The 20,639-nt window shown below is 36.2% G+C and overlaps 1 protein-coding gene across 1 annotated transcript in view; it reads right to left on the bottom strand.

The window, feature by feature from the left end:
- Window positions 1–527: 527 nt before the first annotated feature.
- IQCJ (IQ motif containing J) overlaps window positions 528–20,639 on the bottom strand; it is a 173,366-nt gene continuing 153,254 nt past the window's right edge. The window contains exons 4-6 of the mRNA XM_031961111.1: window positions 20,111–20,175; window positions 16,122–16,202; window positions 528–1,190 (exon numbers count right to left, since the gene is read on the bottom strand). Of these exons, the coding sequence (XP_031816971.1) occupies window positions 977–1,190; window positions 16,122–16,202; window positions 20,111–20,175 (360 nt within the window). The 3' untranslated portion in view covers window positions 528–976. The remainder of the gene's footprint in view (window positions 1,191–16,121; window positions 16,203–20,110; window positions 20,176–20,639) is intronic.

Below are 20,639 nucleotides of genomic sequence, written 5' to 3'. Positions count from 1 at the left end.
GCCTACAGCAAGCCAATGAAATCTCTTGCCTGAAAGAAACCATTTTACTAAAACCATTTTGAGTGTCAGCCAGAATAAATCTTTCTTTGCTATTTACCTTACTATGAAAGTTCCTTTCATTGCCTCTGCTTTAAAATTCATAATGTGATAAAAACTGTTTATTAAAATAAATACAAATAAATCATTTCCCAAACATCTCAAAGAAGATAGCATTGCATTAACTTCTTCCCTAAATGCATACCGTCTTCCAAATGCTGTGAAATCTTTTATTACTAAACAGAAGAGATTATGAAAGATAACAATGGACGTTTTTAAAAATACCTGTGGATAATGACTTCATTTCAATTTTCTCAAATTAAAAAACTACCAATCTAATGAAATAAAACAACCTACTCACAACTACTTCCTACTAGAAGTATTCAATTCATAGAATTCGACACTACAAATGAAATAGATGATCATTTCCTCTCATATTGCTTATAGAGCAATGTCTAAATATATGTCTATATTATGTATATGTTTCTATATCTATATATCTTTATCTCCCTATGTGTGTGTGTATAGACGCACACACACACACACACACACACACACATACACGGTATAATAGAGAAAAAAACCATCTCACAGCCTATAGAAATCTCTGCTATAAAAAGAGAAGCCCAATCATTCTAGTATGATATTGCCTTCATAAAATCTCTCCAGCCCAAGATTCCAAGAGTATTCTGATCATGAATAAGAAAACCTTCAACCACGGTGAATGTAGGGAAAGCTCAGTTTCCTCATGGCATTTTAGATATATTTCAAATGCAGAATATTTTTCTTCACAAACATCTCTTTGGGTTCATAAATTGAAATCTCTATTTGAACTAGAGATGATTAGAACTCAATCCCTTCCCATAAATGGAAACCAAACCCTTATATTCACAATCTAAACCAAGTCCTTATCTCTCATGAGGAAATTTCTCTTTTGATTTCAAGGATCAGACCATTGCTTGTGCATATTAAAACCAAAAAGAAGAAAAACTAGATGACTTACAGGTGTGCTGCCATCAGAAAAGGTGTTCATGCTGATAGAGCTGCTCATCTTATCAGAGGAGACAGAAGGAGGAGATGGACTCCGCTTCTCCAGGTGATCCTGGTGGGACAGATCCTGACGTTGAAGGTATTCCCGCCATGCTCTTTGGATGCTGGAACCAAAAGCAAAACACAAAGACTTATGGGATGATCATAGTCTAATACTTCAGAAAAACATTAAAGTTCATAGAGCACCAATTTTGGAAAGAAGGAAGTTCTGAGGACCCTAATCCTAATTATGCTACAAGCTGGTCTAATGTTTTATTTGATAATGGATAAAACAAGCTTAAACTATCCCCATTTGGTGCAAAAGTTATCAGTCAAGAGTCAAATTCCTTACTAGGCATAAGTGTGGCTTGAATTTGGAATATGCATACATAATGATATTAATAATTGATACAAAACTTTAAAGTTTGTGAAGTTTCTTGTGTTATTTAATTTTATCATCCCAACAACCCTGGGCAGTACATATTGTTTTTATCTCTGTTTTGTTGATGTGGAAACTGAGGTTTAAAGGGGTAAAATGACTGGTTCGTGGTTGCTTGCCTACAGTGTGGGGAAGGATTTGATATCAAGTCTTCCTGATTTCATGTTTAGTGCTAGATCCACCAGGCCACCTCTGATACACGAAACTGTAAGTTTGTGGACAAAATAGCATTCTACATATGAAAAGTCATTATTTTAAAGGAAGAATTGCACTTTGTACACACCACTTTGTTTTTAATTTGCATTTTGTTTTGATGTACATGTGACTCCCTCAGATGGTAATGGGTTTCCTCCTTTGGAAATCTTCAAATCAATGTTGGGTATAGAAATCTCTGCCTGTACAGCCATACTACTATTAGTTTAGATGCATATTTACATATGGGTAAATGCATATATATATATATATATAGTCTGAATATATGAGATATGTATGCATGTTGCTCTGTGTATGTATATATAGATAAATGTATGTTTGGGTGGGTGTGAAAGTATATGTATATGTGGGGGACAGGAGTTATGGGCCTGTGTTTATGTACATATGTGTGTATTTATATATGCATATATAAATATATCTGTGCTTAACTATAGCCTGCTTGGGGGAGGTGGAGGCTATATAAGGGGGATAAATGCACTTTGTACATAATTTTTTTAAAAATAAAATACTCAAAGAATTGTGGAATGAATGGAAAAAAGGTAGTAGTTCAATGTATATATGGATAGTTAGATCCAGCCAAGCTGTATAATTGGTTATTTCTACAGCAAGCTCCTTTGATTGTTTTGATTGACTGGCTATGTCAATTCAATCTCTTTAAATCTAGAAGACAAAAGGATTACCTTATAAATTGATATTCGAATGGATGGAAATCCTTTAATGATATTTATTAAGATTCTATTTTATTTCTAAGGGGGAATAATACTAAACTGAACATGCTCATGAGACATTTTAAAAGTGGATCTGTTGCTGATCTGATCTGGGAGGTGAACCGCCCTTCTATGTTCTGAAATATGTGATTCCTTCCCAGTGCCCTTCATTTAATATAAACATTTTCCCCTTTGAGCCATCATTTGGCAATCGGTTCTCACTAATGAGAAGTATCACAGAAAGCAGTAGGTGCACTGGCTTTAGAGGCTTTGATGTCGAATTCTGCCTGTTATTTCCCACCTATGTGAGTTTTAACAATTCATTTGAACTTTCTGAGGTAAGTTTTTCTAGATAGCCTCTAAGCTCCAAAACAAGGATCCTTTGATAATACATCTATAATTAAGTTTTTTTATTTCCTAGTTAAATTGTAAATTTCATGAAGTGTAGAGGTACTTAAAATGGTGTCATGTATAGTACATACTTCATAAATGTTGGTTAAATTCACCAGAATCAACATGGTATCATCATATGACTAGTAGCTGGAAGACAAGGATTTGAATGGTGACCCCAAGGCCTTTTAGATCTGGGAAAATTACTTTCCCTTGGTACCCCTCAATTGGGGGATGGCTGAACAAGTTATGGTATATGGTTGTAATAAAATATTACTCTGCTGTTAAAAATATAAGCAAGTAGATTTCATAAAAGCCTGGAATGATTTATATCAATTGATGCAAAGTCAACAAAACCAGAAGAACATTGTTCACAATAATAATAATACTATATAATGACCAATCATAAATGACTTGATTAATCTCAGCAAGATAATGATTCAAGACTCCCAATGACAAATACTATTAACCCCAAGAAAGAATTAAAGGAGTCTGAAAACAGATAAAAGTCTATTACTTTTCATTTTCTGTATTTTTTCATGTTTTTCCCCCTTTGGGTTTGTCTTCTTTTACAAAATTACTAATATAATTATATGATTTGCATGATTGAACATGTATAACCTATATCAAATTTCTTATTGTCTCAAAGGGAAAGGGAAGTGAGGGAGGGAGAGAAAGATTTGGAACTCAAAAAATGTTAAATAATTGTTAAAAACTATCTTTATATATAACTGGAAAAATAAAATTTTGTTTCAAAAAAAGAAAATTGATTTTCCTCACTGGGATTTATTTCACTCATTTGTAAAATGTGAGAGTTGTAGGAGAACAAATTAGATATAAAGGTTTGGCCTGTGCAAAGCATGAAAGCAAAAGATGAAATATTTTTCATAGGCAAGAGAAAGTATGCCAAGTTGTCTGCAGTATAAAGTGCTTAAGGGAGGATTAAGTTGAAATAAATGGGAAGAGATATTGGAGATATGTTGTGAAGGTCTCTAAGAGCCAAAAAGATAATTTTGCATTTTATACCAAAAGGAAAAGGGAATCTTAAGCCGGAGATATAGCCAAACCTTTGCTTTATGGATGTCAATTGGCAGCTGTGTAGAGTATGAATAGCCTGACGTGTAGTAGGTGCTTAGTAAACGTTTATTGATTGATTAGATTGGAGAGAGCAAACATTGGAGTCAGAAAGACCAGCTAGGAGCTATTGCAATAGTCAAAGTGAGGGATAGGTCGTAAGGGCCTGAATGAGGGTTCTTGTTAATGGAAAGAAGGTCATGAAAAGCAGTGATGATGTGGAATTATAATCAACAAGACTTGGCAATTAATTGAACATGGAATTAAGAGAAAAGGGGAGAAAAGAGTAAAAGAAAACCCTCAGTGTTATAAATCTAACTAATAGTACACTGAGAGGTAGGGAAATTAGGAAGAGAAAGGAATTAAAATGAGGAAGAAAATGGGTTGTGTTTGGATTGTGTTAAGTTTGAGGTGCCTATGAAATAACTAGGCAAAGATACACAATATGCAGTTGGAGATGGAGTGTTAGAGTCCAGGAAGAAGGAGGGATGTAATAAGTAGATTTGGGAGACATCTGCAGAGATTACTGAACTTCTAGGAACTGACAAAATTGCTAAGAGAAAAAATTTAGAAGGGAAAAGGGGTTCTAGGGCTCAGCCCTTGGGCGCGCATGCGCACACGCACACACACACACACACACACACACACACAAAACACATACACTCTTGGATGTGGGACAAGAATGACAGTCCAGAAAATCAGACTGAGAAGCAATGATCAAAAATGGAAGAGGAGAATCAAGAAAAAAACAGTGGTATGGAAGCTTAGAGATAAGAAAATATCCTGAATATGATTGATAATTGTTTAACAAGCATTCAGTAAGTGCTAACCTTGTGCCAGCAACTGTATTAAATATTTTATAGAGATTACAAAAGGATGAGGATTGAGAAAAAATCATTAGATTTAACAATTAAGAACTCAGTTATCAGTTGGGACAAGAAGAGAAACAGTTACCTAGGAAAATATTTATAAGAAAATTTCTCTTATAAAGATCTGACCTCTAAGATATATAGAGAATTGACATTTTAAAATAATACAAGAACAAGATGTACTCTCCAAATGATAAGTGACCAGCGATTATGAATGGGCAGTATTCAAAAGAAGAAATTCAAGCTATCAATAACCAATGAAGAATGTTTCAAATTATCAGTAATAAAAAAGATGGTAAGGAAAAGTTAAAAATTAGAAAGACAAAAAGAAATTTCTAGCTCCCAGAGGAGATGATATGATTAGAAGTTGAGGGACTGATGTGGGCAAGAAGAGCCAATTAAAAGAGAATTAATCCAACCTCTTCATTTTATAGATAAAGAAACTGAAGCTTATAGGGAATCATTGGTTTACTCAAAGTCACATAGGTAGTAACAGAGCTTAGATTTGAACCCAGGTCCTCTTTCTCTAATAAGTATAGGGAAGAAAAGGAGGAATGGCATGCAGCAGTGAGAGTTTAAAGATTAAAAATAACAGAGGCAGAATTTGATTTCAAGTCCTTTAGCTCCAAGGCCAGTGTATTTCTACTCTTTATTATGTGTCTTTTCATTAGCAAATTGCAAAAACCAATTGCCAAATGATGTGTCAAAGGGGAAAATCTTTATATTAAAGGGAGTAATTGGGAAGGATTCACAGAGATCTTGTACATGGGAATGTGATTCAACTCTGAAATCTCTCCAAATTCTCTTCTTCCCTCTGCTTCTCTCTTATCCATCAAGGAAGCAAGAAATACAATACCCATTAGACATCTGAATTTATGTAAAACTCATTTCTGCATTAGACATATTCTAAGGGTAAGGGAAGCAACAAAAAATTGCACTCAGATTTCCTCTGTTCTCTGTCTGGAACTGATAGGAGCTGTTTTATCAGGTAAGAAAGTAAGAGTTGCCTGGGGCACTGAGAGATTGTGACTTGTCTAAGGTCATATGACCAATATGGGACAATGCAGTTTTAGTCAGCAATGCCGCAGATCTTTCAGAAAAGATTCAGATTCTTTCATAATGTTTTTGGTTTTTCCTGGGATCCTATAAGCCTAAAATTAGACAAGAGATAGCAGGAAAAACCTTTTAAGTTTACAATCTAAGGCTTTCTCCTTGAAGGTCTCAAAAATTCAACTGCTTTAATGAGTTTTTCTTAGGGAATCACTAAATAATAGCAAAGCCCTGTGCTTTCTTATTCTAGATCAGAGACACCTGTGTAATGTTGGAAAGACGCTTCTCTTCTCTAGACCTCGTTTCCTTATCTGTAAAATGGTTGAATAATCTCCCATCGCCTTGGTTTCTTTATTTGTAAAATGAGGATAATAATAACTCCTACTTCATAGAGTTATTATAAGGATCAATTATGTAAAGTACTTTAAAATCTTAAAGTTTTATATATACACATATATCTAAATATGTTTATATAAACAAATACACAATAATATAGCATATATACATAAACATTTATAATATATACACATGTTTTATATACATATATATATATATATATACACATATATATATGTGTGTGTGTGTGTGTGTGTGTGTGTGTGTGTATACTTGTTCCTTATAGTGATTACTTTATAGCTGAGGAAAATGAAGGTTAGAAAGGTTTAGTATCTTGCTTAGGACCTGTAGCTGGTAATAATATCTGAGATTTCTATCATACTGTACAAGTATTATTATTCCCATTTTATAGATGAATGAATGGTGATCAGAGATGTTTAGTGTCTTGCTTGGGGGCCTGCATTACGTAACAAAAGGAGCTGCTAGTTCTATAAGGCTTGACAGATGTGCAAACTTCACAAACATAATTTCATTTTATCCCTCTATTGGCCCACTGAGGAAGGTATTACAATCCCCATTTTGTAGATGAGGAAACTGAGATTTTGGCAAGTAAAGTGACTTGTCTCTAAAGGCAGCAAATCAGTCTCCTACTTGGTTTGAACCAGTTGTCAACTCATTCTAAAATAGCTACTTTTAATCATTATGTCACAAAAGGGAACCGATTGTTTTGCACTTAACATTTCATCACTCTCATACAACTGTGTAGACTGGCTGTATTTGAAATATAGTTTCTGTAAAGGAAATAATTTAAGGGGGCAAAAATCTTTAATTTATGTTAACAGAGAAGGAAATGGAACTTGCTTAGGGCAATATTGATATTATTCATGCCTTGAGAATATTTCCTATCTGGAGTAAACCCATTCTAGCAGAGCTCGATGCTGTATTTAATAACAAGGAGCATGAAGTAGAAATGGACATACAAATCATAGGATACACAGGGTTCAGACATTCTACAACATCCCCATCTTGGTACTGTTCTGACCAGCTGAGACTTACCCCTTTTTTCTAGCATCTAATCAATGAATCAATAAAACTGTTTCCTCAGTTATTAGATTCACAGTTATCACTCCATTCCATCTGGTAAATGTACTTCCTTTTTTTTCCTTTGGAGAGAAAGATGCTGTGTAAGGTACAGGATATACTGCCCAAGCGCTAGAGATATAGAAGTCCATCTCAAGTGCTTTTTCTAATTGTGCAGAATTATATAATAATTATGTGATGACAATAATAATAATATAATATTGACAGACACTGGAGTCATCCTAGTCTTCCCACTATCATCTCTATCCCATGTTCAAGCTCTTGTTAAGCTCTGTCAATTTTATCTTTTCAGCATTTCTCTACTACACCCCTTCTCCCCTCTCACTCTGCCCCCATGCTAGTACAGACCTACATTACCTCACCCCTGGACCTGCCATAGCTGCTGGGGATCTGTCTGCCCCAATCTGCTTTTCTCCCCATTCCAGTCTATACTCTATTCATCACCAGAGTGACTTTACTAAATGTCAGGTCTGATCATGTCACCTTTCCCTGATTCAAAAAACTCTAGTGATTGATTATTGCTTCTGTGATCAAATATAAAATTCTCCACCTGGCATTCAAAATCTTTCACAACCTGATCTGCCCTTACCTTTCCAGTTTTCTTACACTATACCGCCCAACAAGTATTCTTCAATGAAGTAACACTGGCCTCCTGGCTCTTCAGTAAAGAAGATCATCTATTGTAGAGGGCTGAAACTCTTGAGTTCATGCACTGAGGTCATTTCAAGCACTTAAGGCTAATTACTGATTGGACAATACTCTATGGGTATATGTTTGGAAAATGGCCCTTCCCACTATTCTGTACTGGCTCAATAATTGGTGTATACAGAGAATTGCAGGAAGGACTAGGGGATGGAGTAAGTTGAGTCAGGGTCACTTTGACGGTGGACAAGGAAGAAGGAGGTTGTGGAGCTCCTGCTTCCATCCCCTTCACTTCTACGCCTAAAGACCAAGAACAAAGACTAAGGACTTTTGCTTCTCCTGACTCCGGCTGATTCTAAGGTATCCTGGGTGCTAACGTGGTCGTCACAATCCATTCCCTGTCTCTGGCCATTATCTTTGACTGTCCCCCATTCCTGCTAAGCTTTCCCTCCTTCACCCATTTATTCCCTGGCTTCCTTTAATTATTCCCATCTACAGAAAGCCTTCCCTGCCTCTCAATTCTACTGCCTTCCTTCTGTTAATCATTTCCTATTAATGCTTTGTTTAATTTCCTTTGTAAATATTTCTGTGCATATTATTTCTCCCACTAGATTGTAAAGTCCTTGAGAGCAGGAACTGACTTTTGCTTTTTTTTTTTTATTTCCAGCTCTTAGCCAAGTGCCAGATACATAATAGGCACTTAATGAATGTTTTTTAAAATTTATTTACATAATATCATTTTAATTCTAATAATATTATCATTATTTTATAATAATCATAATTTACCATTTCTAGTATTATAAAATGTGTAAAACAAAGTCCTCATGACAACATATTGCCAGGATCTTTATTCCACTTTGATAGAAGGGGTCAGGTGGGCAGACTGGAATGGACTTTAAGGAGTGATCTTGAGCAAGTAAGTCAACTTGAATGTTCAATAATTTCTTCATCAGAAAAATGGAAATAATAGATGTGGATAGCTTTCTGAATTCAAGTCCATCATTCTTTCCACTTTGCTATCATTACTCTCCCATTACTCTATTGGTTATTTGTGGGATCACAATTGTTCCTTCCTTTCTCCTTTATAGTAAAGGACTTGCCAGACTCAAAAAAACCACTGCTGATACTTCAGGGCCCTGTGAAGTTCCTACACAAAGCCAGTGTGCCTGCATCCTCTGGAGAGATCTACCTGGTCCTTCCCTGAACAATATACCTAGAAGTTAAAAGGAAATTAACAGACATGGTAAAGATTTAATTCCTCCCAAAATCAAGATAACTAATTCAACTCTGAAGAGAGTTTTTCCATTTGTTTTTATTTCATCTGGGCTTTCAGGCAAGATAGGAAAACTCACAAAGTATTTCTTTTGTTGCTCTTCTTAGAATTAAACTTTTGTGTATTCTACACCAGAGGGCAGTGTGACATTTTAAAGGCACCAAGTTGAACATTTTGCAGCCCAGGGTAGCAACATTGATCAAATAAATTCATGTATACTTTCCAAATTCTCTCTGGAGGCGACATCTTCTCTGCAGGCTGGTGTTGGACATGAGAGTTTTCTTTAAATTAGGGGCTCTAAATCCCCAGACTATCATTTTTATCTTGCTTCTTTTCACTCCATACAGATGATTACCTGATATACTTCCTATCAGTGCTATTTTGAATCCGTGCTAATGTTACACAATTTTAGGGGGATTACACTAGACTAGTAAGTCAGAAAGCATTTATTAAGCACCTACTATGTGACAGGCTTGAAATAAAAAAAAAATTTCCTAAAATCTATTTCCTACCCTCCAAGAATACAGTCTAATGGAACTTCTTACATTTGGGGAAACTTGCAGGTTGGTGGTGTTATTTTTCTATGATATTTTTACATATCTTGAGAAGGGCAGTGTGATACAATGGGCAGAGTAACACACATGAAGGCAGGAAAACTAGACATCATATCCCACCTTACACACTTAGCAATTGTGTGACCCTGACCAAGACTCACCTCTCTAGCCTTTAATTTCCTCATCAACAAAATGAGGCTCCTAATAGCACATCTCTCAAAGAAATTGTGAGACTCAAATAATTCATGTGAGAAATTTGCATATCTTAAAGCAGCATATAAATAGGAGCGGTTATTATTTTCTTGTCCCACAAATATTTAAAACATAATGGGCCTAATTAGTGCAAATAGTAGGAGAATATCCTATAAATTACAAGGGACTCCAAATGTTCCTATTTTTGTATGACTACACATTAATTGCATCTAGCCTTGGAAATCAGCACAAAGCATTCCCAGTGACAGCCACAGCCAAGGAAAAGGAGTCAATAGAGTTATTCCCATCAGAAAGACAAAGTGAAAGAGGCTGATTTTTAGATGATGTGCAACTAGGCAGACTGTCCATTTAACTGGTTACCATAATTCTGAGGCAGCCGTGTAGTAGAGCTCTGGGCCTGGAGTCAGGAAGGCCTAAGGTCACATCCAGTCTCAGATACTTACTAGTTGTGAGACTCTAAGCAACCCACTTAAATTCTATCTGCCTCAGTTTCCTCAAATGTAAAATGGGGATGATCAGAGCACCTACTTTTCAGGGATGTTGTGAGGATCAAATGAAATATTTATAAAAGGCTTTGCATAGTTCCTGACACATAAAAGGTGCCTATTTCTTTCCTTTCTTCTTCTAAATGTGACTTTATCTCAGGGAGGCATTGAAGAGCAAGTGTGAAGTTTTGCCCAGAGAGAATAGGAAAAAGAGACTGGGGCAAATTGATTTGAGAAACTGCACAGAGCTTTCAGTGATCTTAGCTTCTCCCTGCCATAAAAGATTGTCTTTTTAGCCCTAATGTCTCACTAATGAAGCCACATGACTAAATTCCATAATTTCAGAAGAAATATTATGTCAAGGAGTCTGAAGGGCTGGGAAAAGATGTATGGTATCTCTTACTTCTGTCTCTCTGTCTCTGTCTCTGTCTCTGTCTCTCTCTCTCTCTCTCTCTCTTTCTCTCTCTCTCTCTCTCTCTCTCTCTCTCTCTCACACACACACACACACACACACACACATACACACCCTTGATATGGCTGGTGACCAAGAGGACATTGTCAGCTTCCTACCCTCAGAGCAAAGTTGATCCAGGAGCTACAATCTCCCTCCCTTCCCAGAAAAACTTAACTTCCAATCCCACCTCTTCCATTAGACTGTAAGCTTCTTAAAGGCAGGGATTGTCTTTTGCTTCTTTTTATATCCCCAGCACAATGCTTGGCACATAGTAGGGGTTTAATAAATGTTTATTGAATTGAATTGAATCTCTGACCCCACTGGCCACTTGATTGCAACCATGGAAGTCACTTAACTTCTCAATGTTCTGGATCAATGATACTGAATTCAAATAGAAATTGGGGTTACTACATCATACATAAGAATGTACGGACCAACTACACACAGCCTTCTAAAACTCCCACTCGTTTATATTTTTTATTATTACATCAACACATTAAAATCAGACATTATTGTTGTTGTTCAGTCTGACTCTTTATAGTTCCCCTTGGGCTTCTCTTAGCAAAGATACTGTAATGGTTTGCCATTTCCTTCTCCAGCTCATTTTGCGGATGAGGAAACTGAGGGAAATAGAGTTGCGTGACTTCACTGAGGTCACAAGCTAGTAAGTATCTTATGCCAGATTTGAATTCCATTTTACCTTATTTCATGCACAACTCTCTCTATACTGATGACCTCATTGCCCATTAAAATCATATAGGAACTACATTCAGATTTGGTCTCTGCAGCATGTGGAACTATTGTAGGTCACGTGTGCCATGAGCCCCATCTTTGACCCCTCTGTTCTAGGCAATGCTTTAATATTCTAAGTTGCTTTGGTAGAAAAAATATTTCTCATGCAGAAGTTCTCTACACCAATGAAATAATTCCATCCTTCAACTTAAAGACTTTGAAGAGCTGAGATTCCAGCACTCTCCTGCACTCACTGATCCTTCCAACTCTTCCCTTTATGCCTTTATGAGTTACTACATCCAAGGAAATTGAGCAACTAGTCCAGTAATGATGCACATTTTGGCTGGTCCTTACATAGCAGACGTACAATCCATTTCCCAACCCATCTGGGAAGAAGGACCAAGAGCTCATACTCCATCAGCATGGCCTCGGGGACCCCAAAGCCATTTCTCTATCAGGATGAGGTATTGGAGTAGGACTCCAAATGGAGAAAATATGACGCTGATATTTTTGGAAAACAGGAATGAAATCAAGTATATTCTAGGCAGAGACTATTAAATGATTGGATGTGGGAAAAATTAGACCCTTTTTACTTTGAGCAAATGTGATTTTAAAGGAGGGATCCTGATTTCCATGGGGCTTATAAAATCAGTCTTTTTACTTGACAGTCAGTCTTCTGCCCTGAGAAATGCCCGCCTTTCAGTTTTATTCGTCTTTCTGGCCACTCTTGTTTAGCTCTCTGGCTATTAAGAGTACAATAGTCTCATCTTTACATTCCTGGGTTGAAAACCTTCAATTTTCCCTCTTTTATGATTCTTCTTTTCTTTACTAAATTTTGTGACTTGTGAGTCTTGAATTTGCTTATTCTTCAGAAAACCCAGCTTTCTTGGCTCCAAATGACTGCTTTCTAAAGGAAATACCTTCTTCATTCTCTCGGCTTTTTTGCATTGAGTCCCTTGATCTTTCAAGTCTAAAACCTTCAATTACCTCTTAATATTTTCAGTCTTATTCCAGGTCCCTTCTGTAATACTATTACAGCATGCTTTAAAATTCCATTAGCAAGTCACCTCTCTGTTTATAGATTTAAAAAAAAAACATTCAAGTCACTCTATACATCCTGTCAATCACTTATCAGCATTTGGTCTGGATTTACTCCTATTAATAGCCCATACTGCTCAAAGGGCAATTTCATGTGTGTAGTTCAAATACTCTTTCCTTTTGGGGGGGTGGGAGGGTCAGGAGATGATTAGAATAGCCATTTTACTAATATAGAGGGACAGAGTCTTGCTTCTTCAATAAACACTGGAAATTATCTACTATTTGCCAGGCACTGTGCTAGGCTCAGAATATATACCAAAAAAGGGGGAAAAAAGAGCTTACAGTCTAATAATGAAGCTACCATGTCCACATAATGATGCAAAAATTCAAAATAACTTATAATTTTAGACAGTTGACTTAAGCACTGAGTGCTCAAACTGACTTTATTCTAGCTAACACCAGAGGCTAGAATTGAACCCAGGAATTCAAGTTTTAATCACTCCAAGGCTGATTGAATTATACCATTTTGCCACACACAATCTTTCCTCCCTTTTCATAGAATTATATAATCTGTTGAAGTAAAGGGAAATTTAGAAATCACCTAATCTAACTGCCTCTATTTACAGGTGAAAAAATGGGGGAGGGAGGGAAGAAAGGAGGGAGTCGGGGGAGAGAGAAAGAAAAAGAGGTAGGGGAGGGAAGAAAGGAGAGAGATACAGAGAGAGACAGACACAGAGACAGATAGACATTCAGAGACAGAAAGAGACAGAGAATGTCTGTATATCAGTATCTAACTTATACTTTCCAAATTATAATTTCATGTATAAATTTCTGTAATCCTACTCCCTAATTTGTCATTCTAAGAGGTAGGGGAGGGAAGGAGGGAGAGAGAGACAGACAGAGAGAGACAAACATTCAGAGACAGAGACAGAGAATGTCTGTATTTCAGTATCTAACTTAGACTTTCCAAATTATAATTTCATGTATAAATTTCCATAGTCCTACCCCCTAATTTGTCATTCTAATTTTGGGGAGTCACTGTTACATAGCAGATAAAGTTCTAGACTAAGATTAAAGTGGATCTAGATTTAAATACCACATTTAAAATTTAGTTTTGTGACCATAGGCTAATCACTAACATCTGGGTAACCTCAGGCAATCAAAAATATATTACCTATAGGAAAAATGAATAAATATTTCTTCATTAATAGTTCAGGTTTTTATCTGTAAAATGGATATAGCAATTCTTCTCGTGCCTAACTCTTGGGATTATTAGGACAGACCAATGAGATAATGTCTGAAAATTGCTTTATGAATGTTAAAGTGTTATATAAATATGAAGCAATGTAATTATTTATTTTGAGAATTAGTCATTTCTCAATTTGATGCCAGTTCTCTCTATATATACCAGGCTGTTTCTCACAAAGACTTCTATATTACAATAATACTGATGATGGTGGTAGTGAAATGATAATATATAGGGTTCATGCAGGTCCATGCTTAAAATAGCCTTTTACTCTGAGGCTCACTCCCTGATTACAGAAAATGGTTTGGAGCACTTCTTTTTTCCATGAATTTGCCACTGCTTTCCTAGCCAAATTGATTATGACACTAGGTTCTATTTTGTCCTGAGAGGTAACGTCATATGCTAGCTCTGGAATGGATTCTTCCACAAACAACAGTGTCCTCAGTTGATCTTGTGTGTGGGTTTTTTATTTGATGCTCTCTATAGTCTATGTTACATTAATTCCCAATTTTGAGGACAATTTTTTCTCTAGGCTATCTTTCACAAAAGTAAATATTACAAGGATTATCATCTCCACGTTAGGGAAGAGAAAACTAAGTTTCATAAAACTTTAATAACTTGGTCGATATTACTCAGCTCTGAGATGGAAGAATGGAGTCTTGAATCTAAGTTTCTTGACTCCAAGAATCCAATTAGGAGCAGAGATCCACAGCTGCAAGGGACTTCAGGATCCATCTAGACCAATGCTTTCAATTTGCAGATAAGGAAACTGAGGAATACCGAGATTAAGTAACTTTCTCAAAGTCACACACAGATGGCATATGTCTGAGAAGAATTACTACTTATTGGAGGCTGATCTTGGTCCCGTACCACTTGGGACTACTCTGGAGAAGGAAGAATTTTTCTCTGATTGCAGGGGATCTCATGGAGAGGGGGACTTTAAGGGCATCATGACAGATTCTACCTGGACAGAAAGAATATCTCAAAGCCCTGGACAGGAGTAGTTATCAAATGCATTCATTTCAAAGAGTTTGGCCTGATCTTTAAATAATCATTATGGTAGAAACTAATCCCTTACACCAAGATTTTTGGTCCCTCATATTCCCATAGTGTACCCACTATAGCCCCATTGCTCCTAGTTCCAACCTATCCATAGGCATCTCAGATCATAATCAATGATCCAGCAGGAACAGGCTATATAGAGAGAACTCTTTCTCTTCTGCCCCACTCCCATTATTTTCTCCTAATTCGATGCTGCCCCTCCTCACCACATCCTTAAAGATAATTCAGAATCCTCTTCCATTCTTAACTTCCCAGTAATGACTTTCTCGCCAGAGTTAAATAATGAGGAACATTGCCACTTATAACTCTTGGTTGATCAGGGACTTATCAGCTGTAATCATTCTGTTAAGATGGTGAATCAATGAGTCTTGTCAGTCCAGAGCTGCTTTTCCCATTGTGCTCTACACAATGATCATTCTGTATGCCAATGAACCTGAAAGATTTCTGTGCTTTTCTTATTCTTCCTGAATGCTAAAATACCCTTGGGTCATGCCATCTACCCTGAAACTGCGCCCTCCTTTATGTGTTTTCTACCCTAATTGGAATGAGCTCCTTGTGACTTTCTTTTCTATTTGTGTCCTCATCAATTAGCGCAATTCTTGGCACATAGTAAGTGTTTAATGAATTCTTTTTCCACCTCACTCATACTCTTCAACTTCTCTTGGACCAGGAAATGAAATTCTTCATTATAATTCTGTCTGTGATGATAAGAACAGGAGATAAAGAGATAGTTGAGAAGGGGGAAAGAAAAAGAGAGAACAAATCTTCTAAAGGCAATAAGGAAAGATTTGGAAGAAGAGGATGTTAATGGATGGGAAAGAAATCAAGGAGGAAGATGCTTGGGCAGAAATTAACTTAGAAGAAAGAAGAATGTGTAAATTGCCTCAGAAAAGTTGGTAGAAAAAAATAAGTTGGATCAGAAAGTTTCCCATATTGGTCAGTAGATGGCACCATGAGCTCAGTACAGCTTGGTGAGAAGTCCAGGACATCAGGCAATGCAGAGAAAAGTAGAGTGATGTAAGGGTGACTGAGAGGAGGCAGTGTGGAACCAGATGGTCAGATATGCAGAATGGCCATAAAGCCACTGTTCGTAATGCAGACAGGGCCTGTAACAAGAAAAATCCAACTAAAACCTCCACAAAATCAGAATGTAGCACGTGGATTTTGAGATTACTCACATTTTCACTTTTGACTCCAAGGGCTGAAGACTGAGGTTGTATTTTTCAATATTATTCTCCATATCCATGGAAATCTGGTGGCTGGAAAAAGAATTAATATTATAATGTTTATTTAAGTAGCTGTATTCCTTTTCCAGGCTAATTGATATTCATTTTATAGAGTTGTCATAAATTTACCTTTGCCTTTACTTATGAAGAGATTACTTCACCAAATTACTAGTGATGCATTCAAACAACAAAAGTGATATTAAAAAAAAGCAATTTTACCTTTTACTTTCTCACTCTTTTTTGGTCTGTTATTTCAATTTAAGAACAAAATGGTTGCATATCATGGGAGAACAAAAGAACTGATATTTGCAATGTGTTTTGTTTCAATTGACTATTTTGGTGCTCAGCATGATCCTTTCATGTATGTACCACAGGTATTATTATATCCATTTTATGGATGAGGAAACTAAAGTCAGAGAGACGAAGTCATTCAAGCATAGCTCTATGGTTAGTAAATGGCATTCAAACACAGGTAATATGTGAGAAAAAAAAAACTTATTTCGAAATCACTGGGGACCCTCTGCCATTTATCAAACAAAAAATTTTGAAGAGTTTAGAGATGAATTTATGGAAATTTTGATGTCATTGACCCATTCTTAAGGTAAGTTATACAGTTCCCTAGAATAAACCACTAGATTATACCATAAGTCAAGGACAGATTTGTTACGAATTAGTAACAAGGGAAGAGAGACAGGAGAGTGGGGACAAAGCTCTGAGGATGATTTAATGACTTCAACAGAGTAAGGAAAAGCAACACAAGCATTTATTAAGCCCCCATTATGTGCGGGGCATTGTGTTAAGTGCTTTACCAATATTGCTTCACAGGGTTATTGTGAGGATCGAATGAGACATATCTCTTACAAAAATGTCCCTGCAATGAATTTATGAAGCAATATGGAGCTTTGAGGTCCCACAAACATTATTAGTTGACCGTTTACCCTTTGTCTCTAAAAAATAGAGTTTGTGTTTCACAAACAGAAAGAGTTTGTGACTTGCGCAGAGTCACATAGTTAGAAATGCCTGATTCTGGATTTAAACTCAGATGCCACTTTCCCTAGGTTGGCTTCTTGCTGCCTTTAGCGTGAGGGAAGAACTATAAAGACATTCAAATATTGTAAAAATATGTCATCATATTTCTAGTGGACATTCTGGAGAGATCTATATTTTTATTCCTTCTATGTCACTCAAAACAGTCATGCTAAGAATCTAGGATGATCATTATAAGCAAAAATAAATAAATATTTAATGAATACTTATGGTGGAAGAGGCACTTTGGGGGATTCAATTTAGTGGACATTTATTTACTACATGCAAGGCATTGTCCTAGAAACTGTGAGTAGAAAGGCAAAACAATTAGACTCTCCTTGTCCTTAAGTTTACAACATACTATTGGAATTCACAATAATAATATTTATTAGCAATATTTTATATTTCATAATATTAACCTGTATGTAGTTTTAAATATAATTATATAGTTCTATATTAAAACATGAATATTAATTATAAATTTTAAATAGTTTATATTGATATTTATGCCATAATAATAGTAATAACATTTATACAGTATTTACTCTGTGCCAGGCATTATGTTGTGTTTTATGATCTCATTTGAACCTCCGCACTGTAAAAGTAAGTAATATGGTTATCTCCATTTTATAGATAAGGAAACTAAGGCAGAGACTAAATGACTTGACTGGGTCCACAGCTAATAAATGTCTGTGGACACATTTTTAGCTTGGGTCTTCTGACTTCAAGTTCAGAACTCTATTCACTGAACCACTTTGGCTGCTATTATAGAAAAGTAAATACAAACCAATTAGAAGGAGAACTAATATAGGTTTCCTATAGAAGATAATCCCTTGTATGGATTCTTGGAAACAGAATATATTATGATCATGGATAACAGCCTATGCAAAAATATAGATTAAGTGTCATATTTAGGAAAGGGTTGGCAGGCCATTTTGACTGGTGTGTAACTCAGCTTCATGTCTCACCTCTGATGGGGGAGAATGTGGAAACCCTAACCTAATTTTTCTCTCTTTCTCTCCTCTCTTTTTCCTTTTTTTCCTTCTTTAGATAAGATAATATGACATGATGACTGTCCTCATAAGGGGTCTGAAGTTGAACAGGGCAGTAAGTCACCCTAGCACACTGCATGCTGAGTGCATCAGAGAGTTATAAACCAGGACCGGATGTGAAGACAGAAGAGAAAGGTCACTGAGAATCAGGGAGATCAGGAAGAGGTAATTAGTGCAAGGAGGTAGGGGAGATGACCTATTAGCAGAACATCCATCTTCAAATCTTCATGTGATAAAACATAGTTAGAAAAGTTCATCTACCACACACATATATATCAAGCTTTGGCTGTCATTTATTACAGAATTGGAGTCAATTAACATGAGCGTACACATGCACACATGAACACAAAGAACACAAACATGTAAACACACATGTGTGCACAGGCATAAAGTTCCATTCAGGTTTCATTTCCTAGGTTTAAATGGATAATGAGCATCAGGAGAGGAAAGTTCAATGAAAAGTACATTGAGCCATGTTTGGAAGGCCATTATCCTGGAGAATTACCCATCTCCTTACCATCGCTGTCTAAGCAACAAGGATTGAAAATGTCTTCCTGAACAGTTTCACTATAAGACTGATCTCCATTTAATTAAATTATCTTCAAATGACAGAGATAGAGACAGAGAGAAAGACAAAAACATGGGGGAGCAAGGAGAGAGAGGAAAAGGGAAAGGAAAAGGAAGGGAAGGAGTCAGGGAGGGAGGGAGGAAGGGAGGGAAAGAAGGAAAGATGAGAGAAATAACAAATAAAACCTCCCCGAAATTATTATTTCTATATAAGTATTAAGAAGGAAGTAGAGAAGAGAACAGGAACTACAGTTAATTCTGAATTATCCACATTAAGTGGAGCTTGGAATATCATAATCCAGGAATAACATTTGAGTTAACAAACTCAAGCTCTTTCTCAACAGCTCCTTTACCAAAAGTTCTAACAAATGATAAATAGCCAGGCAGCTAGATGGCACAGTGGATAGAGTGCCAGCCCTGAAGTCAGGAGGATCTGAGTTCAAATCTGACCTTAGACACTTAATACTTCTAGCTGTGTGACCCTGGGCAAGTCACTTAAATCCAATTGCCTTGGCAAAATAATAATGATGATGATGATGATGATGATGATGATGATGATAAATAGCCAAAGAAGAAAGTTGGAATTTTACTTACTCCTGCCTTGGGGCTGATTCTGAATAGGAATCTGGGCCATCTTGGAGGAACCCAACAACAGTGTAGGACCTCCTCCAAAGATGAGTCATTCCCTACAATGAATTTCTGAAGCAATATGGAACCTTGAAGCCCCCAGACATGAGTAGTTGGCTTTTTAATTATCCTCTTTACTTCTAAAGCAGCCAACCAGAGAAAAAAGGAGTGAAGTCTTATTTCCACCAATTTTAGATGTAAAAATCAGTCAGAAAATATTTATTAAGCACTTCCTGTGTGCATGGCACTGTACAAACTATACCTGGCATGGGGATAACTATTTTAATTACTTTTTTCACACTGTTAGTTCATAACAAGTCTGTAGTCAGCTCCAACTTTATATTTTTACACATGGTATAATCTACAAATCCACATTTCTCAATTCTAGACGTGTGTGACTGATGCTTTAAATTTAAATCCAGCATTTTACATTTGGCTGGTAAATGCTATCTTGGTGCCTACATTTCATAATTTCAATTTCTTAAGTTTATGTTGAATCTTGGATTCCTATATCCTTAGAGCCAGAAGAAATATCCCAAATCACCTGAGCCAACCCTCTCATTTTCTGTACATATTTTTACCTTTCCCTATCATTATAAAACATGAACATTTCCTAACTGAAGCAGTATTTTATGGCATTTTAGCAATCAAGTACTTTTAAATACTTACTTTTCAAGTACGTATTTTCCATCACTAACTTCTTCTATTGTTGGCTGCAATCTTTTCAGTTCTTCCTGTAAAAAGAAAATGTGTCTTGATTATACATCTTAATGACCACACTCATCTGCTCATATGCAACAACCAAAAACTTCTATATGTAAAAGATTTCTAACCTCATCAGCAGGAACCTTGAGGTATGAAAATTTCCTATACAAATGTCAATCACAAATTGTCTACAATGTAAGTACCAGAATACTGCTTGAGGCATATAGTTTAAATGGCTTCCCCAAGGTCACACAACTAATAATTATCTGAGGAGGAATTTAAACCCACATCTTTTAAAATCCATTGCCAAACACTCTATCAAAAATATCATGCTATCCAAAAAGAGAACTATGGATACTGAATGCTGATCAAAGCAGACTATTTTCACCTTTTTGTTGGTGTTGCTTATTTTTTCTTTCTCGTGATTTTTTTCCTTCTGTTCTGATTTTTCTTTCACAACTTGAATAATGTTATTGTGTTTAAAATGATTGTA

This window comes from Sarcophilus harrisii, chromosome 3 (assembly GCF_902635505.1).
Source record: "Sarcophilus harrisii chromosome 3, mSarHar1.11, whole genome shotgun sequence".
In the NCBI taxonomy this organism is placed as follows: Eukaryota; Metazoa; Chordata; class Mammalia; order Dasyuromorphia; family Dasyuridae; genus Sarcophilus; species Sarcophilus harrisii.
Note: the sequence above shows the minus strand (reverse complement) of the source record. Positions and strands in the feature narration are given on the sequence as shown.